General features: G+C 39.6%; 2 protein-coding genes across 2 annotated transcripts in view; one reads left to right on the top strand and one right to left on the bottom strand.

The window, feature by feature from the left end:
* LOC128735471 (uncharacterized protein MCAP_0864) overlaps nt 1–4,373 on the bottom strand; it is a 73,700-nt gene extending 69,327 nt beyond the window's left edge. The window contains exon 1 of the mRNA XM_053829954.1: nt 2,556–4,373. Coding sequence (XP_053685929.1) covers nt 2,556–4,373 — 1,818 coding nt within the window. The remainder of the gene's footprint in view (nt 1–2,555) is intronic.
* An 11,674-nt stretch (nt 4,374–16,047) lies between these two features.
* Nucleotides 16,048–24,233, top strand: part of LOC128734894 (protein O-mannosyl-transferase TMTC1-like) — a 182,061-nt gene continuing 173,875 nt past the window's right edge. Inside the window, exon 1 of the mRNA XM_053829291.1 lies at nt 16,048–16,802. Coding sequence (XP_053685266.1) covers nt 16,048–16,802 — 755 coding nt within the window. The remainder of the gene's footprint in view (nt 16,803–24,233) is intronic.

The raw sequence follows: 24,233 nt of genomic DNA, 5'->3' as shown, positions 1-24,233 counted from the left end.
GAAGTTGAGGAAAAATAACGCTTAAATAAGCAGTAACTTTGTAAGGAAAGCTTCTAAAGATTTGCAACTTTCTGCGAAGACATGAAATACAAATTTCCTCATAACTCGAGAACTAATCAAGCAAATGGAACCAAACTTGGCATGTGGGTGTTTTGGGAGGCAAGTTCTTTTTCTATGGTGTATTGAGACTCCTTCCTTCTCCAGGAGGAAAATTATGACCCCTCTCCCTATACAAATGAAATATGTACAAATTTTCTCATAACTATAGTTCTAATCAACCACATGGAACCGAATTTGGCATGTGGGGGGTTTTGGAGGCAGGAATTTGTTTTATGATGGTTTTAGTCCCCTCACCCCTGTGGTAGGAGGATTAGGACTCTCATACAAATAAAACAGAAATTTTTGGATAACTTAAAAACTAATCGAACTCGAGAAATTTTAGACTCTTCCATAAAACATTAGTGAATAACAAGACAACCGAAAACTATCAATTAGGTTTATTTATTTTCCAAGGTCTACTGACTCCATTACTTCCTTTCAGTTGGGTCCGAACAAGCGGCAGCGAGTAAGGAGAGGATAACCCCTGCGAAATGATACTTTACAGGAAATTGTTTTCCGTGAAATGGTACATCCCGCGTAAGGTTTTTCGCGAAATGGCTTTGCGCGAAACTCTATATTCCGCGTTATGGTCAACCGAGAAGTGGTGTTCCGCAAAATGGTTTTCGGCGAAATGTTATATAATCATAGCGAATATTTTAATGCTGTCCGCTTTATTTTATCAGGCTAAGCAATAGGGGGAGTTGTTTTCTACTGTGAGGAAAATTTGTATATTAAACCACCCATGAACTCCTCAGAAACTTGCAAAACTTGAGATTGTGACAAAGGTCATTCACGATGTATGTACAACACAGTTTAATTTGTGGCAATACGAAGTTTGTCGGGTCAGCTAGTAAATGAATAAATAAATAAATTTCAAAAGTTTATAACCCTGCAACTAAGCGTCGTAGAACAAACATTTTTGTATAAAAATGTAGGAAATGCAGAGAAAAATGCAGAGCATTGTAAGAAAAATATTGGTTTGAAAAAGTTTTATGCAAAATTTTCCATGATGCTGAAAAATTGCAACGAAAGGTTTTTAGGAAATATATATTTCTTGTTCTTTGAATGAGTTTTTCAGTGGTGAAAATTTTACCCGTAAATTAATAACTAATGGCGGCACTTGGCCGATTCTAAAATTTTTTGGATTTCATTTTTAAACTGTGTTTTCTCAAAGTCTTAGTCTAATAACTTCAAATACTGGTTTGTGCTAACGGCAAAAGATAATTTATATATACATTTTGTAAGAACGAAAAGTAAAGTGTCCAAACTGCTTAAGATTAGTCTGATAAGTTAAAATATTGTTAAAAAATTAGGAAAAGTGAGCAACTTTTTGATGTCAGGCGTGAAACGGGTGCTTCATGCTGTCCTGTCCTGTGAAAATAAATACACCCTTTTAAAATTTATTCTTGACTCAAAATGGTACCAATATCTGTGGAAGCTCATGTTTCTTCTTATCAAAAAATAGAGAAAGTTTAATTTAAATAAGACAGGTTCCTGTTTTGCCATTTACCTTTTTTACGTAAAACTGCTTACTTATATGCGTAGCATGCAGTAAAATAAAGTATAACAAAACAACATTCGATGGCAATAATAACATTTTTTAGCGAAATTAACTTAAAAAATAATTTAAACTGCAAAGGGGTCTAGGGTTGTCAGCATAATATTCTGTTAATCGAAGTTGCAATTTACAATGCGTAATATTTAAAATAGAACTGTGACTATGTAATACCTAGCTCAATCTTCCAATTTAAGTTCGCTTACTTCAGCAAATGTAACAAAATAGTTAGATTCGTGCATAACAAATTAAAAACTTTGTATATATTTTCATTAAATTCTTTGTTTACGCTATGCAATAAAATATTGCACAAGACCCTTAAGGCTTAACCTTAAACCTTAAGCCCTAATATAATGTGAAATTTATCAATAAAGGTGATCTAAATGTGAACTTCTGTTTGCACACTAAAACGAGAGCGCAGGAACTTAGAATTAAATACCTTTGCAAATAGAAACCAGTTATTATTAGCAGGATTTGGCAGTCCTATTTTCGATGAAGAGTAATATCTCACCGCGATCGGCAGGTACTTCCCTTCTTCAACGTTCGTAGTCTAGCGCAAAGATATAAAACTAAATATATCTATTCATTCATGGTTTGAAGAAACCATAAAAAACTATCGAGAAGTGTCGCGGCGGAAACGGCCCACTACTAAATACCCGGTAACGGCTTGATGAAGCGCAATTGCTGTTCGATTTAAAACATAGTTTCAAACGCCCATTCGCATCTAAGAGATGTCAAAAGAAAATTTACGGTATAAATCGAGCCGGAAAGCAGCTGAAAGATGCTGGAGCGAAATTATGCATCACATTTGCGAGCTACCGCCTACCGACATGCAACTAAATAGTACCTACTAAACGCACGCACAAACACACACACATCACAGCTCCCGGCGCACACTAACCTTGAACAATTCCACCTGTTTCGTGTACTCCTCCCGCAGGTCGTTATACAGCTTCTGGGATGCGACAAGCTTTTTCTCGAGCAACGTCTGCTTCTCCCGCTCGGCCTTCATTTTGCTGTCGATGTTCTCGAACCGTGTTTGGAGCTGGTCGTGCTCCATGTTTCTGATGTTCAGCATATCCTTGGTGACGGAGACGACCTCCTTGATGTTTTCGATCTGATTTTGCAGTGCTTTGATCTGCATCTCCTGGGTTTTAACCGTTTTGGTTCGCTCGAAAAGCAGTTCTTTGGCTTTGGTGAGAACTTCTTCGTGCTTTTCCTTGAGTTTCCGGATTTCCGTGGAATCTCCCTTCTTGCCGCTGGCTTGGTGGGAAATAACTTCCGTTTCCAGTTGAGTGACTTTCGACTTGAGAATGTTGTTTTCGATCGTCTTTTTCTTCAGCTCACTTTCAAGGTCCTCGATGCGCTCGTTGGAGTTTTTAGTCGGTGACAGTTCACACTCCAACTGGGTGACTTTCGCCCTCAGAATGTCACTTTCAATCGTGCGTTTCTTTAGTTCATTCTCCAGTTCGCTTATCCGATCGCTTGATTCTTGCGATTCGGATGGCTCCTCCTCCGCTTGATTTAGTTTCGATCGAAGAATGTCATTTTCGATTTTCAACTTGCGAATCTCTTTCTGCAGTTCCTCAATTTTAGCATTGGCTGGGCTGTCTGCCAGCGGTACTCTTTCCAGCTGGTCCACCTTGGATCGAAGAATATCGTTTTCAATGTTTTTCTTCTTCAACTCCTGCTCCAGCGTTTCGATTTTGTACGTGCTAGCGCCGCTGGCGCTCTGTTTATTTTCCAATTCGGACAGCTTAGAACGAAGAATTTGACTTTCGGTTGTACTTTTCTTCAACCCTCTTTTCAGTTCGTCGATCTGTTCGCTGCTGGAATCATGCGCAGCGGTTGATTCGCTCTCGAACATTCGCATTTTGGCCCGCAACAAGTTACCTTCGGTTGTGCTTCTTTGGAGCCCCTTTTCTAGCTCTTCAATTCGCTCCGAAGATTCTTCATCATCCTTGTTAGCAGCATCGCTTTCCATCGACGATACTTTGGCTCTCAAAATGTCAGCTTCAATTTGATACTTTCTAACCAATTTTTCCAGGTCACGGATTTTGTCGCTTGATTCTTGGTGTGTTCCCGGAGAGCTTTCAAATTGTTTTAGCTTTGACCGTAGGATGTCGCTCTCGATGCTCTTTTTCTTCAGCTCTCTTTCGAGTTCACCAGTGCGCTCGGATGGTTCGTGGTCTCCTTCGTATTCCTTAACTTTTTCCTTCAAGACTACGCTTTCGGTTCTCTGTAGGTTTCTCACCAGATCGTCGATTTTTTCCTTCGCTTCCGGTGTTGTTGGCTCCGAGTCTACCTCAGTCAGCTTTCCACGTAAGATTCCATTCTCGATGATTCGCTTTTTCAGCTCCTTTTCCAACTGTTTCACCCTTTCGGCTAAATCTTGCGATGCTTCCGGTTTAGTTTCGGCATTCGATAGCTTAGACCTTAGAATATCCAATTCCATTGTTTTTCTCTTCAATTCCTTCTCCAAGTTTTCGATTTTCTCCGTCGAAGCTGCATTGTTGGACGGAACAGTTTCCAACTTTCCCACCTTGGCCCTCAAAATGTCGCACTCGATTGTCTTTTTCTTCAGATCCTTATCGAGGGTTTTGATTTTTTCCCGAGCATCCTCACATTCCGTCTCCAATCGGCTAATCTTGCTTAGAAAATCTTTCTCCAACCAGGCATCAAAGCTGCTCATATCGCCAATTTCTTCCAGATCCGACATTTTGACAGCCTTTATTCACTTGACAACAGCACTCACTTGACGTTGCACTTGGTTTTCCTATAAATCTAAAAACTTTTCCGCACGAAAATTGACTACCTCTTTGCGGGCCGGTCGCCGTGAAAATTCCTCAATCGCCGATCACGGTCTCGAAAAGCACTCTCGCGAACACATACACGCACACCAACGCGCACCACTCGGTACGACAGTTTATTTGGGCGCAAATTCCTTCCTGAAATTCTTTTCTTTTATATCGTGGCGCACGCGGGGCTGGGTGGGACGCCTGAAACCACTTGATGAGTGGTTGAGGAGCTATCGTCAGTCTCGGAAAATGTTGGCCCGTTCACGACTCGGAATCGGTCGTACTTTGCTCGAAGACACCTACGAACTGACGGTTGGAAAAATTGGGAAAATCTTCTAGCTGACCGATGAAATCATACCCGAACAGGGTCCAATTGGTGAAAGTGGAACCCTTTCGAACGAAAACAAACCACTAATCGGTTTCAACCATGGTGTGGTTGCCGGTGATCGTGCGTGACGAATGATCAGGAGCGTGAGAGAAAGTGAGAGCCGAGGTTTGCAAAATGAGAAAACATGGAAACCATCCAAATTACGTGTAGTTAAAATCCCTAACGTTGTTGTCAGTCCCATTTTCGATTTATTTTTGAAACGTAGTTGGACTAACATGAAACTACGGCGATCGCAGGCCTGCTGGTGTGTTGGTAAAGAAATATGTCTCAATAAATTTTCCCTCCCGATGTGGAAATGAGTATATTTTTAGACTCCTGCGGTGCGCGATCATTCGGGCGGTTGGGTCGGATGACTGTGCGCAAGATTTTACGGGATTTCGCATGTCTTGTCTTACGCGGTAGCCGATTTTTAGGGTGGCGGCGGCAAACCGAGCAGAGCAGAACAGACGGTGGCCACCGGGTAACGAACAACGAACGGTGTGGATTCGTCAGAGTCGGTGTTTTTCTTTGCGCAAAGGTTGCATGTGTGTTTGTTTATAGGCGGTGATGAATGGCAGATGAGGTAGAATGGGATTACGGCTTTGTAAAAATGACCGAAATATGCAGACAGTTTGTTTTAAAGCATTTGATGTGCAGTGAAAATGTGTAATGTGTGCACACAGAAACAAACATTGAATCGATGAGATTGCAATTGGGGAAAACGTAAAATATTAATTCCCTGTGGCATCAATTAACTTTTGAATGTATTGGGAAATGTTTTCATACAAAAAGGTCTGTGAAAATAAGATGAAAACATTTTTGGACAGCTTACACCCCCACTCGAAACACTCTACTCTGTTGCAGGTGTAGGCAGAAATCGATGAAATAAGTTTTGAAACCTCAAAAGTTCGATTATTAATAAATATGTCTATACCACGCATGTAGGTATAGTTTTTGAATACGACATAAATAGTGTATTTAACTTATTCAGAATCTACATAAACTAAGCTAAGCTAACGTAAACAATGTACTTATTCTGGTGACTATAAACATAAATTTCATTGTGAATTTATGTTAAAAGTTTTATCGGGGAGAAGCAGTGCTTTTCTTTTTTTGCGTTGTCCTTGAACGTATTAATATCAATGTTTCCAATCGGTACCCCGTAAAGTTTCTCCCAAATGCGGTACCTATCTGCAGGCGAATGGTTTTAATTGCTTTCTCGACTGATTGCAAACAGAAATAAAAAAAAAAAACGCAACGTCGCATCGTCGTTCCCAACTCGCACGGCATTGGGATAAAGTGGATATTTTTGTTTGTTCTACTTTTATAGTTTCCTCGCATCGGTAGCACGAATTTCCACTCACTGACACCGCCAACATTATTGTCAACATCCACAGTCGGTGCGGTACCTGTCCCGTCTTATTTACGCGCTACTCTCGGCAAAACACATTTGTCGTAGAGCTCTTTCGCGGAACGTTGCTGATGTGTTGCTTTGCCGATCGGACTTTGAAGCAAAAAATGCCCTGATACCATGACAAGCTTGAGTGGAACCATCCGTCGACTAATCGCTACCAATTATTCATTCCAATCAGCTTGTGTTTTACGCTTGATGGAGATTGAAGACCATGTTGGGCTGTTTAAGTTTAAGTGTCCGAAAGAAATATGTTGAGAAAACTTTAATCAATATACTTATTGTTGATCTATTTAAAAATTGCAGCGATTTAATCCTTCGGGATTGAAAATTTGTTCGCTGTAGCGAAATGTTCGTTCTACTGTGGGCCACAACTTTCCCCTCCGCTTAGTGAGGCAGCTTCCGACTTTGTGTTCCACAGTGCTCTCGCATTAGCTTAATGGTCCGGAAAACCATTTCACCAGAGCACACAATGTGACCGACCTCAACAGCAATCGGTCAGTCAACCATAACCACAGAAAGACCGAAAAGCGCTTGTTCCTGAAAGCTCGCGAAAAAATGAATGACAGCATGAGAACAGAAAGAGAAAAATGTGATGAGAAAAAAAATGAACGCAAGTAACCATGAGGACGAAGAAAGATTTCTACATTTTTGTCGATTTCGATTATTAGATTTTCTGATTTCACTATCATTTAATTAATTATGATAAAATATTCCTGCAGTCTAGAGTGTCAATTGAATCAATCTTAAAAATTTAAATCAAACCATCCAGGTGACTTACAAGCATCAACACAAGCAGTAAATTAACCGGTTATTGTCATTTCAGATATTTTTTGCTGCGCTTTGCTGTCACCGATAGCACAAAGTTATCCGCAAATCAGACGATTGTCGACGATCTCTAGTCACTCTCAAAGTCAGTACACCATTGTCCTACATTCAGTTAGGGTTGGACCGCATGCATCGTCGTCCTTGTCGTCAACTTAGAGCCGAAGTGGTTCGCGCTGTTTCAAGCCTCTCGGAAGTTGCAAGTCACCAGTCGCTTACGACCTGCTCGAGGCATATCGCTCGTTTGGTTCCTTTGTTTCTGGTGTCAGTGGGATTATTGAAGAGAACCGTTCTGGTCACACTGTCATCTGACATCCTTACAACATGTCCGGCCCTTCGTAGTCTACCGACTTTCGCCAGATATACGATTTGGTTTCCGACACTTTTAGTTTTGAACCAATCTTTCGAGACTCCGCTTTCAGTCTGGTGTAGATAACCTCCGTCGTTGCAAAGTTGCTAGATAGGGTACGGGTGGGTATTTCCAGCCCATTAAGCGGTAGCCTGAACAATATTCAGGAACTACGTTGAAACTATATTTATTCGAGGCAAGATTTTTATACCAGTTGATAGAATAATATTTACTGAATATCGGCGTGTATTTTGGTCTTGTTAAAACGCAACTGAATTTGAATTATAGTCGCGAGAAATGATGAAGTCGCTGCGGCTAAATTGAGCCCATTTTCTATAGTGGTGTCTGTCTGTTTTTTAAATTCGACAGGCCGAAATAGTCAGCACAGCGATTAAATGCTTTTCAAAAACAGATCAAAAGAGACAAGAAGAGAGAGACCGATGGATAACTTGTCGCTATTGCCTACATTCCGGGCTCATTGAAGATAATTAGTTTTGCAGTGACAACAGCTTGCTGCTAGCGCTAGTGTATCATTGAATCGTTCATATACATTAGTCACCCAAATACCAGATAAGTGACCACATATATTGGTAGTAGTGTAAATAACGCACCATATGCTGGAATTAAAAACAAAATGCTGCTAATGGCTAGTGAATGAAAATTGATTTATATTTTCATATCAGAGGGGAATTTTTGTGTTCTTCCGTGATAAAAAGAAGTAGAATTGTTCTGTGATAGCATATTCACAGCTGTTTAGTTTCTAGAATAAGTAAACGTGATCATAATTGTGTGTTTTCCAAACCATCATCAAGAGCGAATACGCGTAAGCGATTGCTGCTGTTTTTTCAGCCTGGTTACGTGCTAGTGGAAAAACAGTGGTTTTGATGTTTATTGAATAAAATTAAGCAAATTACTTACATTTTTATGAAAATAGTTATAACACATGAAAGCCTATGAGTGCTACATTCGTTTCAGTATTGTTATATAGCGGCAAAGTTTTTTTTTGGGAAAGTGTAGCCAAAAAAGGTAATGTATGCCGAAATTAGTAGCGTGATGGGAATTCCCTCCCGTACCCTATAAAGTCAAGTTCACCCAAGATACAAGTCATGAAGTCCAGATGTTGCCCAGCAAACCTTTTGATATGTATATGTCGATTGCGACTGAGAAATACGAAGACATTTTCGCACGAAAAAGTCACATTTCACACCACATAAGAACATATAAGTACCAAAGTGAAGGCAATATATGTGCGAGAATTTTGACAACCATTTCCAATTCTTTCTTACATTTTTTACAGCGGTTTTTAGAACATGTAACTTAATATTGTATTAACCAAAATAAGCAACCAACAAAATTCTGCACAGCTTACTTGGGATCCGCATTTTATGTAGTGACTCAGCGACGGCCTCCCAGCTGGTACTGCTCTACTGACTTCTCGGCTCGGTTGAACACTGTCCGCATAGCATCCACTATGGAGTTTCCTTTCCGGATACCGAACTGCACGTTTGACAAACCATGTTCCCCTTACGCGTGTATCATCTGTCTATTACAGATGATTTTCTCCATTGTTTACCCTTGTATCCAGCATTAATATCGACCTAGATGATATTGGCCCCCCGGTAGCTTTACTGACTTGGTAATCACACTAGCATATAGACTTTCTGCCTGATGACACCCAATTAGACGTATATACGTTTGGCATACATACTTAGTTTTTCGACGACAATCCGCTTATCGAATCCTTGCCGAATTCAGAAGCCGTCTCCACATTACTCGGTCTTGGGCTGCCACTCTTCAGTCGCCTCTAACACCCGCTGTTCTAGCATCCTCGTCAACAGCGCTCATCCAACGGGTACGGGGTCTGCCTCGAAGTCGTCGGCCTCTGTCGGGTTCTTTGCTAAGTATTGTTTTCGCTGGTCTCACATCCGGCATCCTTGCTACATGACCAGTCCATTGTAGCCTGCCGTATTTTAGTCGCTTCACAATATCCGCATCTTTATACACTTGGTATATTTCATGATTCATGCACCTGCGCCACACTCCTTCGTCTAATACGCCGCCAAGAATCGCAGGATTTTACGCTCGAAAACGCCAAGAGCTAAGCTCGTCGGTCGCTCTCTTTCAAAGTTCACGCTTCGTGGCCGTAGAGTACCACCGGGAGGATTAGCGTCTTACAGAGCGCAAGTTTTGTACGGTAGCTGTAGGCTACGAGACCTCAGCTGGCTACGTAATCCGTAGAAGGTCCTGTTGGTAGCCGCTATCCGCTTTTTTACTTCACGGCTCACATCGTTGTCACATGTCACTAACGTACCAAGGTAAACAAATTCGTCCACTTCACTTCAAACGTATCTCCATCTATCACCACCACAGTTCCAACACCCGAAGGGCTACCACGCTCTCTACCAGCCACCATATACTTTATTTTGGTAGAATTTATGATAAGCCCTATCCTCGCAGCTTCCTTCTTAAGATGCGTATACGCTTCTTCCACAGTTCTACGGTTCACACCGATGATATCGAGTCGTCCGCGAACCCTAGAAGCATATGAGATTTCGTGATGATGGTGCCGCTTCTCTGCACGCCGGCCCTTCGAATAGTACTTTCCAATGCATTGTTGAACAGCAAGTTCGATAGTCCGTCACCTTGCTTCAAACCATCTAACGTCACAAACGAGTCCGATGTCTCACCCACTATGCTGACGCATGATTTTAGCACGTATCAGCCTAATAAGTTTTGTTGGAAAACCATGTTTAAGCATAATCTGCCACAGTTCGTTTCGTTTAACTGAATCGTACGCCGCCCTGAAGTCTATAAACAAATGATGAGTCTGCAAGTTGAATTCCCGGAATTTATCGAGGATCTGTCGCAAGGTGAACGTTTGGTCCGTCGTGGAGCGTTCCTTCTCGAAAACCGCACTGGTATTCGCCAATAAAGGTTTCCGGCAACGGCCTCAGTTTGAGAAACAGGATGCGGGAGAGAATTTTGTATGCAGAATTGACGAGAGTAATATCTCGATAATTGCTGCATTCGAGTCGATGGCCCTTTTTGTAAATTGGGCATACCTTCCAACCAGTCCGTAGGTAATTCTTCCTCAGTCTATACCTTTAGTATAACCCGATGGATTGCACAATACAGCCGTTCGCTCCCGACTTTCAAAAGTTCGGCGGAGATGCCGTCCTTTCCAGCTGATTTGCCGTCCTTCAGCTCTCTTGCTGCTTTCCTAACCTCGTCCAAAGTTGGTGGATCCACAGCTTGTCCATCATCCTCAATCGTTATCCTGTTTCTGTTGACCGTTCCATCTTGTTCACCATTCAACAATGCATCGAAATATTGTTTCCAACGCCTAGCCACCTCCGATCTTTCGGTAATCAGGTTTCCCTCCTTGTCGTTGCTTAATTGACTGCGCGAAAGTTATCCATTTTATTTGTAGTCACTAATAATGAGTTTGACACTATCCTGTAGAGCGCTGGCTTACGCCTCATACTCCGGAACATCTGTTGTCGGTTTTACCGGAACTCAAAAGTGGCCATTTGGAGTTCTCTTCGGAAATATGGCAAATGGGGTATCAAATCACAGGATTTTTCAACACAAGCATGTCCACTAAACAGCTCGTGTTGAAAAATCCTATGATTTGATACCCCATGTGTCATATTTTCGAAGAAAATTCCAAATAACCACTTTTGAGTTCCGGTAGAACCGATGCGGAATGATCCGGAATGTCCAGATCGACTCAAAATAAATCCAAATGTGCACTAAAGAGCTAGTGTTGAAAAATCCATGAATAAAAAAGCAATAACATGACTCTATTCAGAGTTTAGAATAACATATTTTAGTATTATTAAGGTATTGAATAACAAATGCAGTAGAATATAAAATATTAAAAAATTATTTTATAAAATATTTATAATCTGAAATCTCTTTAATCATTAAAAAAAAAATGAAATATATCGAATGTCATTCTAGGTCAAAGGTAGAACCTTACACTACTGAACAATAAACAAATGATAAATGACAAATTTTAAGGTCAAAATAAGATATGACAACAAAATCAGTTATTAAACTCATCTTATAACCACTGTTTAAAATATCTACTCAATAATAAAATGTGTTATCAATGTATCTCCATGTCTATTCAATACAAAATATAGCATTATAACACAGTTTGATATTGTTTTTATATTATTTTGCTCTTCGCTCCTGCTCGGGAAGCCAAGTTCGAATCTCGACTGAGCGGTGTTGCTATAGAGTCAGTAGGATCGTGGCACTAGTCCCGTAATTGTCCTGTATTCTAAAAACTGGCTGCGAAGTCTGTCGATAATGAAGGGTCAAGTTCTTAAGAACATTTATAGCCATGGACTTGGTTTGCTTTTATATTCATTCAGGTCTACAAAAATTAACGTAAATATTATAAAACTAAATATAAATAAAGCAAATTAAATAGCGATTACCAATAATTACGCACCCTAGTAAATAAAATATATTTATTGCATGCAGTACGTTCTTGTGAATTTTACTGTTAAATAATGATTTTGATAAGGCCATTACAAATATTTTATAAAGTTTTTGTACTTCCGGTGTTGGGCCACTGAAGGGGGGGCGAGAAAAAACAAAGAGATTTTTTTAAATGAGCAAAAAAAAATATTGATTTTAGGCATTTTTACTTAAAGTTTAAACGTGAAAACCAAATCTATTCTTGCGTTTATTACCGTGCCGTATCGAAATCCGTACACCTAAGAACTAGACAATTTAGAATGGTCAAAATATAATTATGGAATTGTAATATGCAATTCGTCACATTTTCTTTATTCTTTGACATTATTTGGAATCACAGGCAGCTAAAATTACTCCTAGATATAAAAAATCTAGGACAAAATGTACAACTCTTGATTCGAAATCCGTACACTTTTTCATGTCTGATTCAAATTCCGTACACCATGTTTAAAATTAACTAAAGCGCGTACATTCATGAATCTAAATCCGTGCATGCTTGATTTTAATAAGTTAAAAGTTAATTGCTATGTTGTTTTTGTTTATTTGACTGACTGCTTGATAAAATATGTTTCTCTTCATAATCGATGCATTGCGTTTCTGTCAGCGGAGTGCTATTCCTATCTTAACGAACGGTGTTTGACAGTCGACTTAACAAAGGGCGCAATTGCAGAAAAAGCGCCCGCCTGACAGGTAAATTTGCTGCCCACATTGTCGAGTGAAACGTATGCAGTGACTTGCTGTTTCTTTTTTGCATGTGCTGAGATGTTGGCGACAAAAGCATGGCACCCATCGCAAGCCCCTGGTTTCAGTGCTACACATCTAAGAGTTATTTACAGGCACAGTGTCCACACTGGAATCAATAATTTCGTATTTAAACCAAATTGTACATTTGTGGTCGAAAAGTTAAAATATCCAGTTTGGTTTCGATTAGACCTCACCTCTATTTTGTAAACAAAACCTCGTTTTGTCGCTACTAAGTCTCGTTTGTGCCAAATCCTCTCACATTCTTTTGCTTATACCTTAGGAAATATTAGGCTTTGAACCAAACTTTTTGTTACATTTTAAAAGTAAATTAACTTGATATATATTAACAGTATATAACAGTTTTTCTTAATTTTTATTGCAAATTATACGGAAAACTAAAAAGTTGCAGAAAGAACTCCGTTATTTTGAGAGTACCGATTCAATATGGTAGCTCTTATCGTAGTGACCGGAACTGCAAGCTATCTCGATGCTTTACTAAAGAATTTTCCACTGTCTATAATCACAAATGCCATATTCCAGTATATCGGCATGTATTTAGCTTTAGTCCGTTTTATTTTCTTTTCAAAATATGAAATAAAGTTGGATAACTGAGGATACTGTACTGATGTACGGATTTAGATTCAACTAGTAAAAATGATTCAAAATCCATACAGTACTAAATAAGATGAATAAATGTTATTTCAATGCTATAATGAATAAAATACAAAATACAAAATACTGTACAACGAGAATCAACTATCTTTCAAATCTATTTTCTGGATTTGAAACAGGAAAATCACTTCAAGTACGCTTTACACTTGATTTTACTGAAAGTGATTTTCTTAGCAAATTGCTAACGATACAGCAAATGGACAAGGAAATCCGACAGACATTTGCAGTTTGATTTATATTAATTGTTTTTCATAGGCCTACTGCCTAAATTTTGACATCGATATAATGCTAATAAAAATAGGTCTGGACCTGTTATTAATATTTTGCATTTAGACTGTTTTAATACATATAGGCAAATTGTTTTAGGTGTACGGATTTTGAAGCTGTGCGGAATTCGATAGCGCATGGTATATAAGTTATTATTTTCCATGCAAAACTCTTCAAAAAAAGACAAAAACGAAAGAAAAAGAGAACAAAAACTTTTGAAATTATTTGCAAAGGCCTGATAATGGACTGGACTGATAATTAAAAATATCGTCAATTCAATTATAAATTTTCCTGAGAAACTAAAAAAACTTGGATTAATTCAGGTTTTTTTTTATAATTTTTCGCATCGGATTCGTATGGTAAAAATATATTTTATCGAACAGATTTTTAAAATATCTTAAAGCATCTGAAAAAATTCCCTGACATAAATAAATTGCACGTGGATTTAATTTTTTCCACTCGCCGTTTGAGGGTAACAATCTGCTTCTTCAAGCTGTTGTTTTTCCTTTTAACTAAAGTCTAACTTTTTGGACCAGCTGTTTGGGTGGAAGAAGTCACTCCCTGGTGCTGGAATCTTTATTTACTAATTGCTCAACAGCATTATAAGCTGATAGCCTCTGGTTTCCGTGGAGTACTCCAATAAAATGGGCCCGAAGGTGATGAAGAGAGCAAACAAAAAATCAATTTGATCCTCTTCTCTTCAAGGTTAATTCCCGCCCCCTAGTCATGAACACAGTCCGGTAAGAAAAAAAAATAACAGCAACAACAACGGTTTTATATTGCTGCAGAAGATTAGTTACGCTTGGACTCCCTCGGGTAGGTCAAATATTTTTGTTGTGCGGTTGAACTTTTTGTTGCATGGTTTGTTTTTCATTCGGTTTTTATCTACCGGTGATATTATGCCTATTCTGTGTCGGAAGGTTGACCTTCGAGCAGATATCTAGATCGCTAGAAAGCGTTTAATTGAGGCTGCAAATGAATATTAAGAGTTTTTTGCAGTTACTGTATCAGTTTTTTTAAACGTTACCAGTTGTCAGTACAGGAACGATAATCAAACACAGTTGTTTTCGCAACAATACCATTTCTGGGCTGATTGTGATTGTTCAAGAGGAGTTTATACTCAAGTAAATTTCAATACGAGTTTTTTAGTGTTTCTAGAACTTGAACTTTTCATTCTCTCTTATCAGTAAATCTTTGAACAGTCAGAACAAGACAGAATATAAGTTTTCTCTGATTAAGAATTTTTCAAAAAATTATCTCCGGTAGTTACTTTTCTTAATGATTCATTTCTTTATAAAGTAATATAATATTACTCGGATCGCATTGCAATTCCCTTAACAATTATTGAATAATTGCATTCATTTACCTTTACACTTTGTTTCCACCACATTACTAACAAATTATATTTTTTTTCCATTATTACTTTCCAGATTGCCAGCGGTAGTTTGCATGTTTACATCAGTAAGTGAGTTGGGAGGTTCCACTGCAATTCGATATCGTGAGCTCTTCTGGTGTAACCGTAGCGAATATCGCAAGTAATGAGCGAGCAAAGCAAAGAATACTCCACAGCAACAGAGTGCGAATATATACAAACGATTACCTCCGAGGTTTACTGTGCACGGAAAAAAAGTTAAAGAAGAAATTATAATCAGGAAAACAGGGATCTATTTGCATCATCGATGCTGTGAGCGTAATATTTTCAGAATGCAGCAGCTTCGGTGCACCAAACAACTCTCTGATTCATGCAATTTGATCCATCATCCGGTCTGACGCAGTGCACTGAAGTGCGCTGGCCTGCCCGCTGCTGCTGATGATGATGATGAGGCAAAGTGGAAATCAGATAAGTTATGATGTGATATAAAGTCTACGCAAGACACGTCACGTACCAATCAGCTCAGCCTGGAAAGCTACGCTGCCACGACCGGCAATCCTGCCGGGGATTCGTGCTCTGCTGGATTCACATAGCGCACTAGAATCCACCTCGGAGTGACGGGTTTTAAGCTCTCTTCACTTGTTAAATTATGTGCTATAAATTTTCGTGAGCGCCTGCCTGCCACCTCGACTGGCATTAGCGAAATACGGACGGAGTGGAAAAAGTGCAACTGGAGAAATTAATAATAAATTATATTTTTACTATTTATTTTCCATCCAACAACCGCTATCCTCTGTTGGTGCACTGCTTGTGTGAAAGTGAACCAAAGCAAGTGAGGAAGGGAAAGAATTATGTTTTGAAAAAATATCATTTCACCAGTTCAGTTTTCATTTCATTCTTTAGCAATTTTTTAAGTTTCATTTCGTACAAAAAAGAAAATTTTTTAATGTTAGGGAAAATGCTCTTCTTAGATTTCTCTGTTGTATGAAAAATGTGCAATATTTGTGAATATTTTGCCAAAATTACCGAAAGTGCAGCAATAGTGTGCGGAAAAAACGCTCAATCCAGCATCGGCTAGACAACGAAAAAAAAACAACATGAAGCGGAGGGTTACGATCGTGTATCCTCCGGTGAATATATCCCATCGGTCGTCCGTTGGATCCCGATGGGAAACCACTGCAAACGGATGCGGTAATCACAGCTACACTCCCACATCATCGTCGACCTCATCGTCATCGTCGTCATCGCCCGTTTCATCGTCATGCTCATCATACTCACCAGCCACGTTGAGTGCCTCGGAAAAACATACATCCTCTATTGAAGATGCCCTGAACAACAACGGCAGGAGCAGTAATAATCATGCCGCATGGTGCAACGGTGCAGCGGTACACAACCCAAACAGCAGCAATCAGCATGATTCAGAAAAGTGCAATTTTAACAAAAATTGTTCCGGTCATCTTGTCGGATGTGGTTGTTCGACCGCTCCGGTGACCGGCGGTTGCACTGCAAATAGTAGCAGCGATGGCGGCAGCACCAGTAGTAGCAGCAGCAGCAGCAGCAGTAGTAGTAGTAGTTCTAGCGGGAAATACCGCAATGGCTGCGGTGCAGCGAGCGACGAGGCAGCCGACGACTGGCGGGTGTACTTCTTTGTCGGGCTGATTGCCGTACTGTGCTATCTAAACGGTGTCCAGGGTGACTTTGTGCATGACGACATTCCGGCAATTACGATGAACAAGGACGTGCTCGGGCTCAGTCCCGTCTCGCAGGTGTTCCGGAACGACTTCTGGGGCGCCCCGATGGCCGACCTCAGCAGCCATAAATCATACCGACCGCTGACGACACTGACATTCCGGTAAGTTCTGAGTGCTATTACGATTAATCTTTGAGTTCAGCATGACGCGGGCGAGTCATGTTTGGCCGTACCGGCCGGCAGCCAACAGGGACGCACGGGGACGCAGTATGATGAAAGTCAGAAGTAATTATGCGGGTTGTGTGAAATATTTCTCTCATTACTAGAGTATATTTGCATTATCGTAATATCCTGCTGTGGGTTAAACGATAAGTTTTATGTTAATAACATTCCGATCATTCCTTTTTTAATTGTGGTTGCACAAAGCAACTTGAAGTACTACTTCGAAGACTTTTTATTCGTTAAATTTAATTACTCACACGTAGCTGGGTTCACAGGGTTGGCGCACCGTGGGATGAAACCCAAATCTAGGTGGACAAAAGTAATAACGCTAAAACCTTTAGTCCTAGGTATATAGTAACTTCGGAGTAAATTTGTTATTTTACTTTCCGTATTTTTTGGTGTATATGACATTAGGGTGACCATCATAGTAAGCGAGTGCAAAACATAAACTTTTTATGGCTTAAGTTAGCTGAATAAAATGTTCAGCAAAATTAAAGAACATTAAATTTTGAGTAACTTTGCTAAAGAAATGAAAGTTTTATCTCTTATGGTTGATTGGCTGGAGCTATTTAAAGTTTTTTGGTCGGGGTGGACCTAAAAAATCTGTTTTTTCTTTATATCTACTTTCGTGTTTATTTCTCACAAATCATGCCTTCTAAGCACTTTCACATGCATGGAAAACGCACATTTTGTTGAAAGGAATCAAGTCGCTAGCTTCTTCGGTTCCGAAGTTACAGGCATTTTTTCCAAAAAAATTTGCTTTTTCAAATGTAAATAGCGTAAAAACTGCTCAAAAGTAGCAACTCAAATTTTGTATAGATGTTTAGTAATATATTGGCCTCCGAAATTTGCTTTTTTGCTAGACCGTATTGAATATTGAAGTAAAAATAACCGTTTTACTTACCAAACTCACAATTTTCACATTAATAGAATGGCTTAAAAAAGCGTAAATAAGTCAAAATGATTGTATTTATCCTAATTAATTGCTTTATTATCATTGGTTACGGATGCCTCTTTCTAGAAGTTTTCCGAGTGTATCCAGCAAACATATAGGTCTATATGAAGCCGGATCTCCCATGGTTTTCCTGGTTTAAGTAACAACACCAGCTTCTGTGCCTGCCATCCGTCTGGGTAGTGGCTTTCGTCCTGACATTTCTCCATCACCAACCTAAATATGTTCGTTAAAGTGAGCGTCTTCTGGCTCTCAGACATCAAGCTCTAAGGAAGCTAGATCCTCATCCCACCAGTATGAGTATCGTAGTTTGTTCCTGGGTAGTTTTCGTGGCATAGTTGTGTCACAAGCTTTCGTTAGCAATTCAGTCATACTGGACTGAAGATTCATTCTCTGCACGAAGTGCCTTAACGAAAAAATCCCTATCCTGATCGTAAAAGATCGTGTGTGTGTGCGTGCGTGTGCGCGTGTGTTTGTGTTTGTATGTGCGTGTGTGAGTGCGAGGGAAGGAAAACGAGACGCGTGTATGCACGAGAAAAATTCATGCAGTGGAGAGTGAGAGAGAGGTATAGGGGAAGAAGGAAAGAAAGAGAGAGAGAGGGGGGGGGGGGGTTCTAACCAATCTCATCAAAAAGACTCGATGATACACCGACGGTGCTTACTCGATATTCCTTCAGCACTGTTTCCGTGTAAGACAACAGTTCCGAACAAATTCTTGCAGTATCTAGGTATAGATCTGGCAACAGACGTTTCACTTTCAGAACATCAAATTGGAATATATTCAATGTTTAAAAATAAACTCGGTTGAAGAAAAGGGGTAGTTTTACGTTTTAACAAAATTGTTTACTTTCAGGACATCATATTAGACAAGGTTAAATGTTCAAACGGTAACATCGGTAGAAGGAAAGGGGTGGTTTTGCACTCTGGCATCTTTCCCAAGCACAGATATCAATTTGGTATAGGTTTAAGCGACGTAAAGAATCTTAGACCTGTTGTGCCGGGGAGCTTCCTTCACTATTTTTTTTTTTGCAAAAAACACGTTCAAACTTTGATCATGTCACCAATCAAGATGCGCGAATTACTTGTTAGACAATGCCTCATTATTTTCAATTTTTCAACAGTTTACACTTTCGTAATTATAGCGTTCTTTGTTTGGGCCAACGTGTAGAAGATGTTGAGAAGATGAAATAATGAAAATTGATCGGGAAACCGCTATGCTAAGGCTTGTTCGCGACAAAATCTGGACACCTCAGTTTTGCAAATTTGCAAATTTGCTAGAAGTTTAATCCATGAAACAATTTATATCGTTTATGTGTGTATCGTTAATAATTATCAAACAAATTAACATTACTTATTTGGTCTGCATGAAAAATTGGCGAACTTTGGAGTTTACCCGTGTCATGAGGGTCAGTGCAGACTTGGTGGCAACCAATTTAGCTGCGTTTGTCCAAGATTTTCGAAATTTATCCATTGTTGGTGCTTGTGGTTTGTGCTGGGACAGCTCTCTCTTCACCAAAGCCCAAGACCGCTCGATGGGGCGTAACTCTGGACAGTTAGGAGGATTCGCCTCCTTCGGTACAATATGGACTCCATTAGCATTATACCATTCCACAACATCTTTGGCGTAGTGACAGGATGCCAAATCAGGCCAAAACAGCGAGGGTACATCATGGCTGTGTAGGAACGGTAACAATCGTTTCTGCAGGCATTCTTCACGGTATATTTCCTTGTTAGCCGTTCCCGTAGTGATGTAACTTTTGCTTGCTCGACCACAGCTGCATGTGGCCTGCCAAACTAAATATTTTTTAGGGAACTTGGCTTTCTTATTTGTCCTAAAATGCTCTGCAACGCCATTCCGTTTCATGGCAGTGTAAAAAGACATACCAGGAAGCTATTTAAAGCCTTCTAGGACATACGTTTCATCGTCCACTATAACGCATGGAAACTTCGTTAAATATTCGCGATAAAACTTACGAGCGTGTGTTTTGGCCGTCGTTTTTTGTTTATCATTACGGTTTGGCACAGTCCTCACCTTGAAAGACTTCATGCCTTGTCGTTGCATAGAAGTGTGCACGAATGTTGGCGACATTTTTACTTTACGAGCAATGGTACATACAGAAAGATCTGGTCTCCTCCGTAATATTTGTTTTACCTTCGCATCCTTGAGGTGGTTCCTCAGATCCGTTTTTGTTCCACTTCCCTTCTTCCTAGCTGTTGTCAAGCGAGTATCGAACGGTTTTAAAACACTGTGAACTTGGAGGAAATCCAAGCTTTTTGGTAAGTTTTCTTAACAAGAGATGCGGATTTTCATTGCGACCGCACAAAATTGCTTTTCGCACCTGCTCTTCTTTCGACGCCATTTTACGCTGATCGCTTGTAATACAAACAAGTGTTATATTTTGAGAAAGAACAGACATACGTTTACTACTTTGCAAAATATATCACTCATTGTTAATGTATTTCCGAAGCTGTGTGTGTTTAGGGGTGTCCAAATTTTGTCGCGAACAAGCCTTATTAACGTTCAAAACCTGACCAGTTTTCGAGAAACATTTTTTGGAATGACACCCTTGCCGTAAGACGTAGTCCTACGTCAAAAGACGTTTAAGGCCAAGGATTTTTTTTACGTATTTTGCCAATGACTTCCAGGCGTCATGAATACACACCCACTTTATATTACTTTTTTTTACTAGAGACGTTTTGAATCCAAAAGTTTCATTCGCCTCTATATTACATATGTTGCATTGTCCGGTGAGAGTCCTGGCCATCTCCTCAGTAGTCCCTTCACAATACTGAAGTTTTTGGAGCGTCTTAGTAGAATACGAAACCTAAAAATAAAAAATAAGAAAACTTATCCAATTTAATTCTACTATATGTATTTTATTCAATGACAGATACGTATTTCGCCTACGACTTGCAGGCTTCCTCAGTGTCTGTTTTCGAACAGCCTGCAAGTCGTAGGCGAAATACGTATCTGTCATTGAATAAAATACACATAGTAGAATTAAATTGGATAAGTTTTCTTATTTTTTATTTTTAGGCCTTCACAATAGCCATGCATATTCTAATATTAAGCGTTCCTGTGCGAACCACCATAAAGAGAAGCACACCGGTTCCAGTGGTGGTTACGGACGTCAGGCTCATTGTTGCTTTAAAACCTTCCCCAGTAACAACTTGGGTTTTATTACATTCTTACGATGGCATTTAAGACCAAAATTGGTCTTGAAAACCTCAATAAGAATGCAATAAAACTCACTTTGTTGCTTGGGTTGAATATTAAAGGAAGTTTCAATATGAATTGTTAATATCTTGTTAATATGGAAGCCCTGAAAAGGACCGTTTTGTTTAAATGTTAATATGTTCATGTTTCTTATATTTGACTATATTACACTGGTCAGAAGATACTTCTCCCTGGTCAATCAATAATCCATGAGCTCTATGGAGAAAACGTTTGCAAGAAAATTGTAATCTTTCTCTAATTTTAAATGACTGTAGCAGTTAGGTTTATTTTTTTCTAGGGGAAGAGATAATGTTTGCTGTGAAAAATATAAATTTAGTTGACCTGAAAAATTCTTGAAAATATAGACTTAGCGAAATACCATGATAAAACCAAAGGTTTTATTAATATCAAAATTGAACCTTTATAAAATTCTAGTAAAATCAAGTGGCTTAAGGATTTATTGCTTGAAAAATTACCCTTATGCAAGAGGAAGTAGCGGAACTTGACCTCCCGGTTAGCTTCGAGGTACGATGCTGGTCTAACAAGCCAGTCGTCGTATGTTCGTATCGCAACCGGGCGGTGCTACTAGATACAGTAAGTAGAGTCATTGCACTTGCCCCCTAATTGTCCTGTACTTAAACAACCGGCAGCAAAGTCTGTCGATAAAGAAAGCTCAAGTCTTTTAAGCCGTTAAGCCGTTTTAGCCGTGTGTTGCTTTAAATGCTTTGATCCTTGACAGTGTTTCAAAACATCTTCGGGCAGGATCGCCAATGTAACACTCTACTACCACTATCCAATCCTCAGTGGAGTACTGGCATAATACTGGCTGTAGTTTTTGAGCATGCATAAAATTCATGAAGTTATTCTAAATTAATAATGCTGAAGACTGAACTGCACTGCATCTAAAACAGTAGATTCTTCTCCTTTCTGCTCTAAATATTTATGTGCAATCGCTAGTCGTTACTGACTGTTCATGATTGTTTTCGAAGGTATATTGTACGTAAAACTATTAAAGGAAACGATTTATGTGGCTGTGTGTTTGTCAAACATTAAACCCGCATTGCTTTTCATTCACGAAAAACTTATACATTGGTTTATTTTCGGAAGTATACAATAATGTACGCACTTTTGTTTGTAACATTATAAAACTGTTCGGTTCAAATCGACACCGAAAGGCCACATGAGCCACAAAGGAGCATAATTACCAAAACGAAAGCAGTGTCGGCATTTTGGGGTTTCAAACAGCAAGCAATAAATTATATATTCACGGTGCGTAAAACCAACAAAGCGCAAAAACCGGAAAAACCAACTTCCACGGAACTTTCAAGCGCAACCACCAACTTCATTGATGCCGACTGCTTGGTGGATTTTCCGTGGCAAATTTTAACCAATAAAGACAGTGTCGGACAGCGTAAATCTTGGCATCTTTAATATTTACACGGACGTTACTTTCCGCGAGTTGTTTGCGTCAATGTTTGCAAGTTGACAATTTTGTTGTTAAGCACCGGAAAGCGATTGAAGATAACGCAAAGTTCCACCGATTGCCCTGGAATCCAGCACTGTAGTTGTTCCCGGATGCACAGCGTAGCGAAGCGGTACTCCGGCAAGCGATGAAATTTACCCAGGCTCGACAAACACCGTGCGCAGCAAAACAAAACCGACATTCACCCTCGCAGCGCAGAAAATGTTACTCAATGCCGAGTGTTATTATACTGATATGTTATGATGTTACAGGCAAACTTTTCCCGACCATGATGGGGTCCGCATAAACCGGGTTTCTCTATTTTCGTGCATGCATGCAGGTACTTAAACCGAACAAAAAACCCAGTCGGATGTGCCTTGCAACGTAACTACACCGGGAACAACCTGAACAGTCTGTCTCTCTCTCTCTGTGTGTCGGGTTGTCGGACTCTCTACCCGACCACACCGGGTAGGTTACCGTGCGGAAACTTTAGTTCGGACTGCAGATGGTTTTAGATTTTGACAGCCACATCAGCTGCCGGCTAGTTGTAGTAAAATTTGTGCCCACTATGAAGCTTCCTCGCCTGGCAGCCGACACAGACAGGAGCTGCTGAAAGCTTTCCATGAATATTTATAAATTTTGCGGAAACATTAGCTGCGGAAAGAGCGCATCGGTTCGGTTGTCTGTACAGAAATAAATACGCTTCGGAAGGAAAACTAAACGGGAGTGATGATCAGTTTCTGCTGGAGAACTATCGCGAGAAGCCTCCGAACTTGTGTGCATTTTCGCTACCTGCCGGTGTAATAGAATAGTTAAACTTTGCTTAGAGAGTAAATATTTTCAGGCTTGTTCTATTTTTGGTACTACTAAACAAGGGTCATGAAAGGTTACTTTCTGTACCCTGACTGGATATTCCTATTATTTAGAATATCTATAACCATCAATCAACAGTTGCTAAAATTAAGATAAAACTTTGTCGTAATTATTTTTCTATGTAACAGGCAGATGTGTTATTATAGCAGTTTTCGGATCTGTTGCCATTTAAATTATTTTATGGGAAAATATTCCCTGATACGAGCCTGTTTTGCGATATAAAGGTAAAAGGGGGGAGGAGTTATCAAGAGATTTCTTCTTGACTAATTTGGCTTTAGATTTTTTGGCATGGTTTAACTGATGGTTTCGGGTCATTTTGTAACAAATTCGTTGGGTTTTTGATGGCTCTTGCTCTGTCCAAAAGTATAGAATCGACATTTTTTTATTTTCGGGTCGAAATAGGCGATTACGATAAAGTATCCCATTACCTTTGCTGGTTAATTTAATAGCAGCAAATTCCTTTACGATGAATGAAGCTTGAACTGCAAAAACTGTTGCTCCAGACTGTGAATTTGATTTGCTTCAAGCTATGGTCATGATATATTGATTCACATTTATTGCTCGCTAATGTTCGATGATGAATGCTGACCGACCTTAATTCAACCGTAAAGCAAAAACAAGATTATTATAGAAGCTCGCTTCGTATGTGTTGAAAAGTGCATCGGAAATGGAGATTCACTTTTACCACTACCACTAGAACCATTATGCAGTACTCAATAAGCGAGTAGATTTTTTTGTGGTGAGCGGCATATTATCCTAATGTTCCCATTGGCAGTTAAACAACCATATTTCTGTCTGCCACCGATACAACTCAGTGTCGTACAACGTTAGTAATTCGCAAATTACACCAGTATGTAGCTACATAAA

Source organism: Sabethes cyaneus, chromosome 2 (assembly GCF_943734655.1).
Source record: "Sabethes cyaneus chromosome 2, idSabCyanKW18_F2, whole genome shotgun sequence".
In the NCBI taxonomy this organism is placed as follows: Eukaryota; Metazoa; Arthropoda; class Insecta; order Diptera; family Culicidae; genus Sabethes; species Sabethes cyaneus.
The sequence above is the reverse complement of the archived record's forward strand: the minus strand, read 5'-3'. Positions and strand labels throughout refer to the sequence as shown.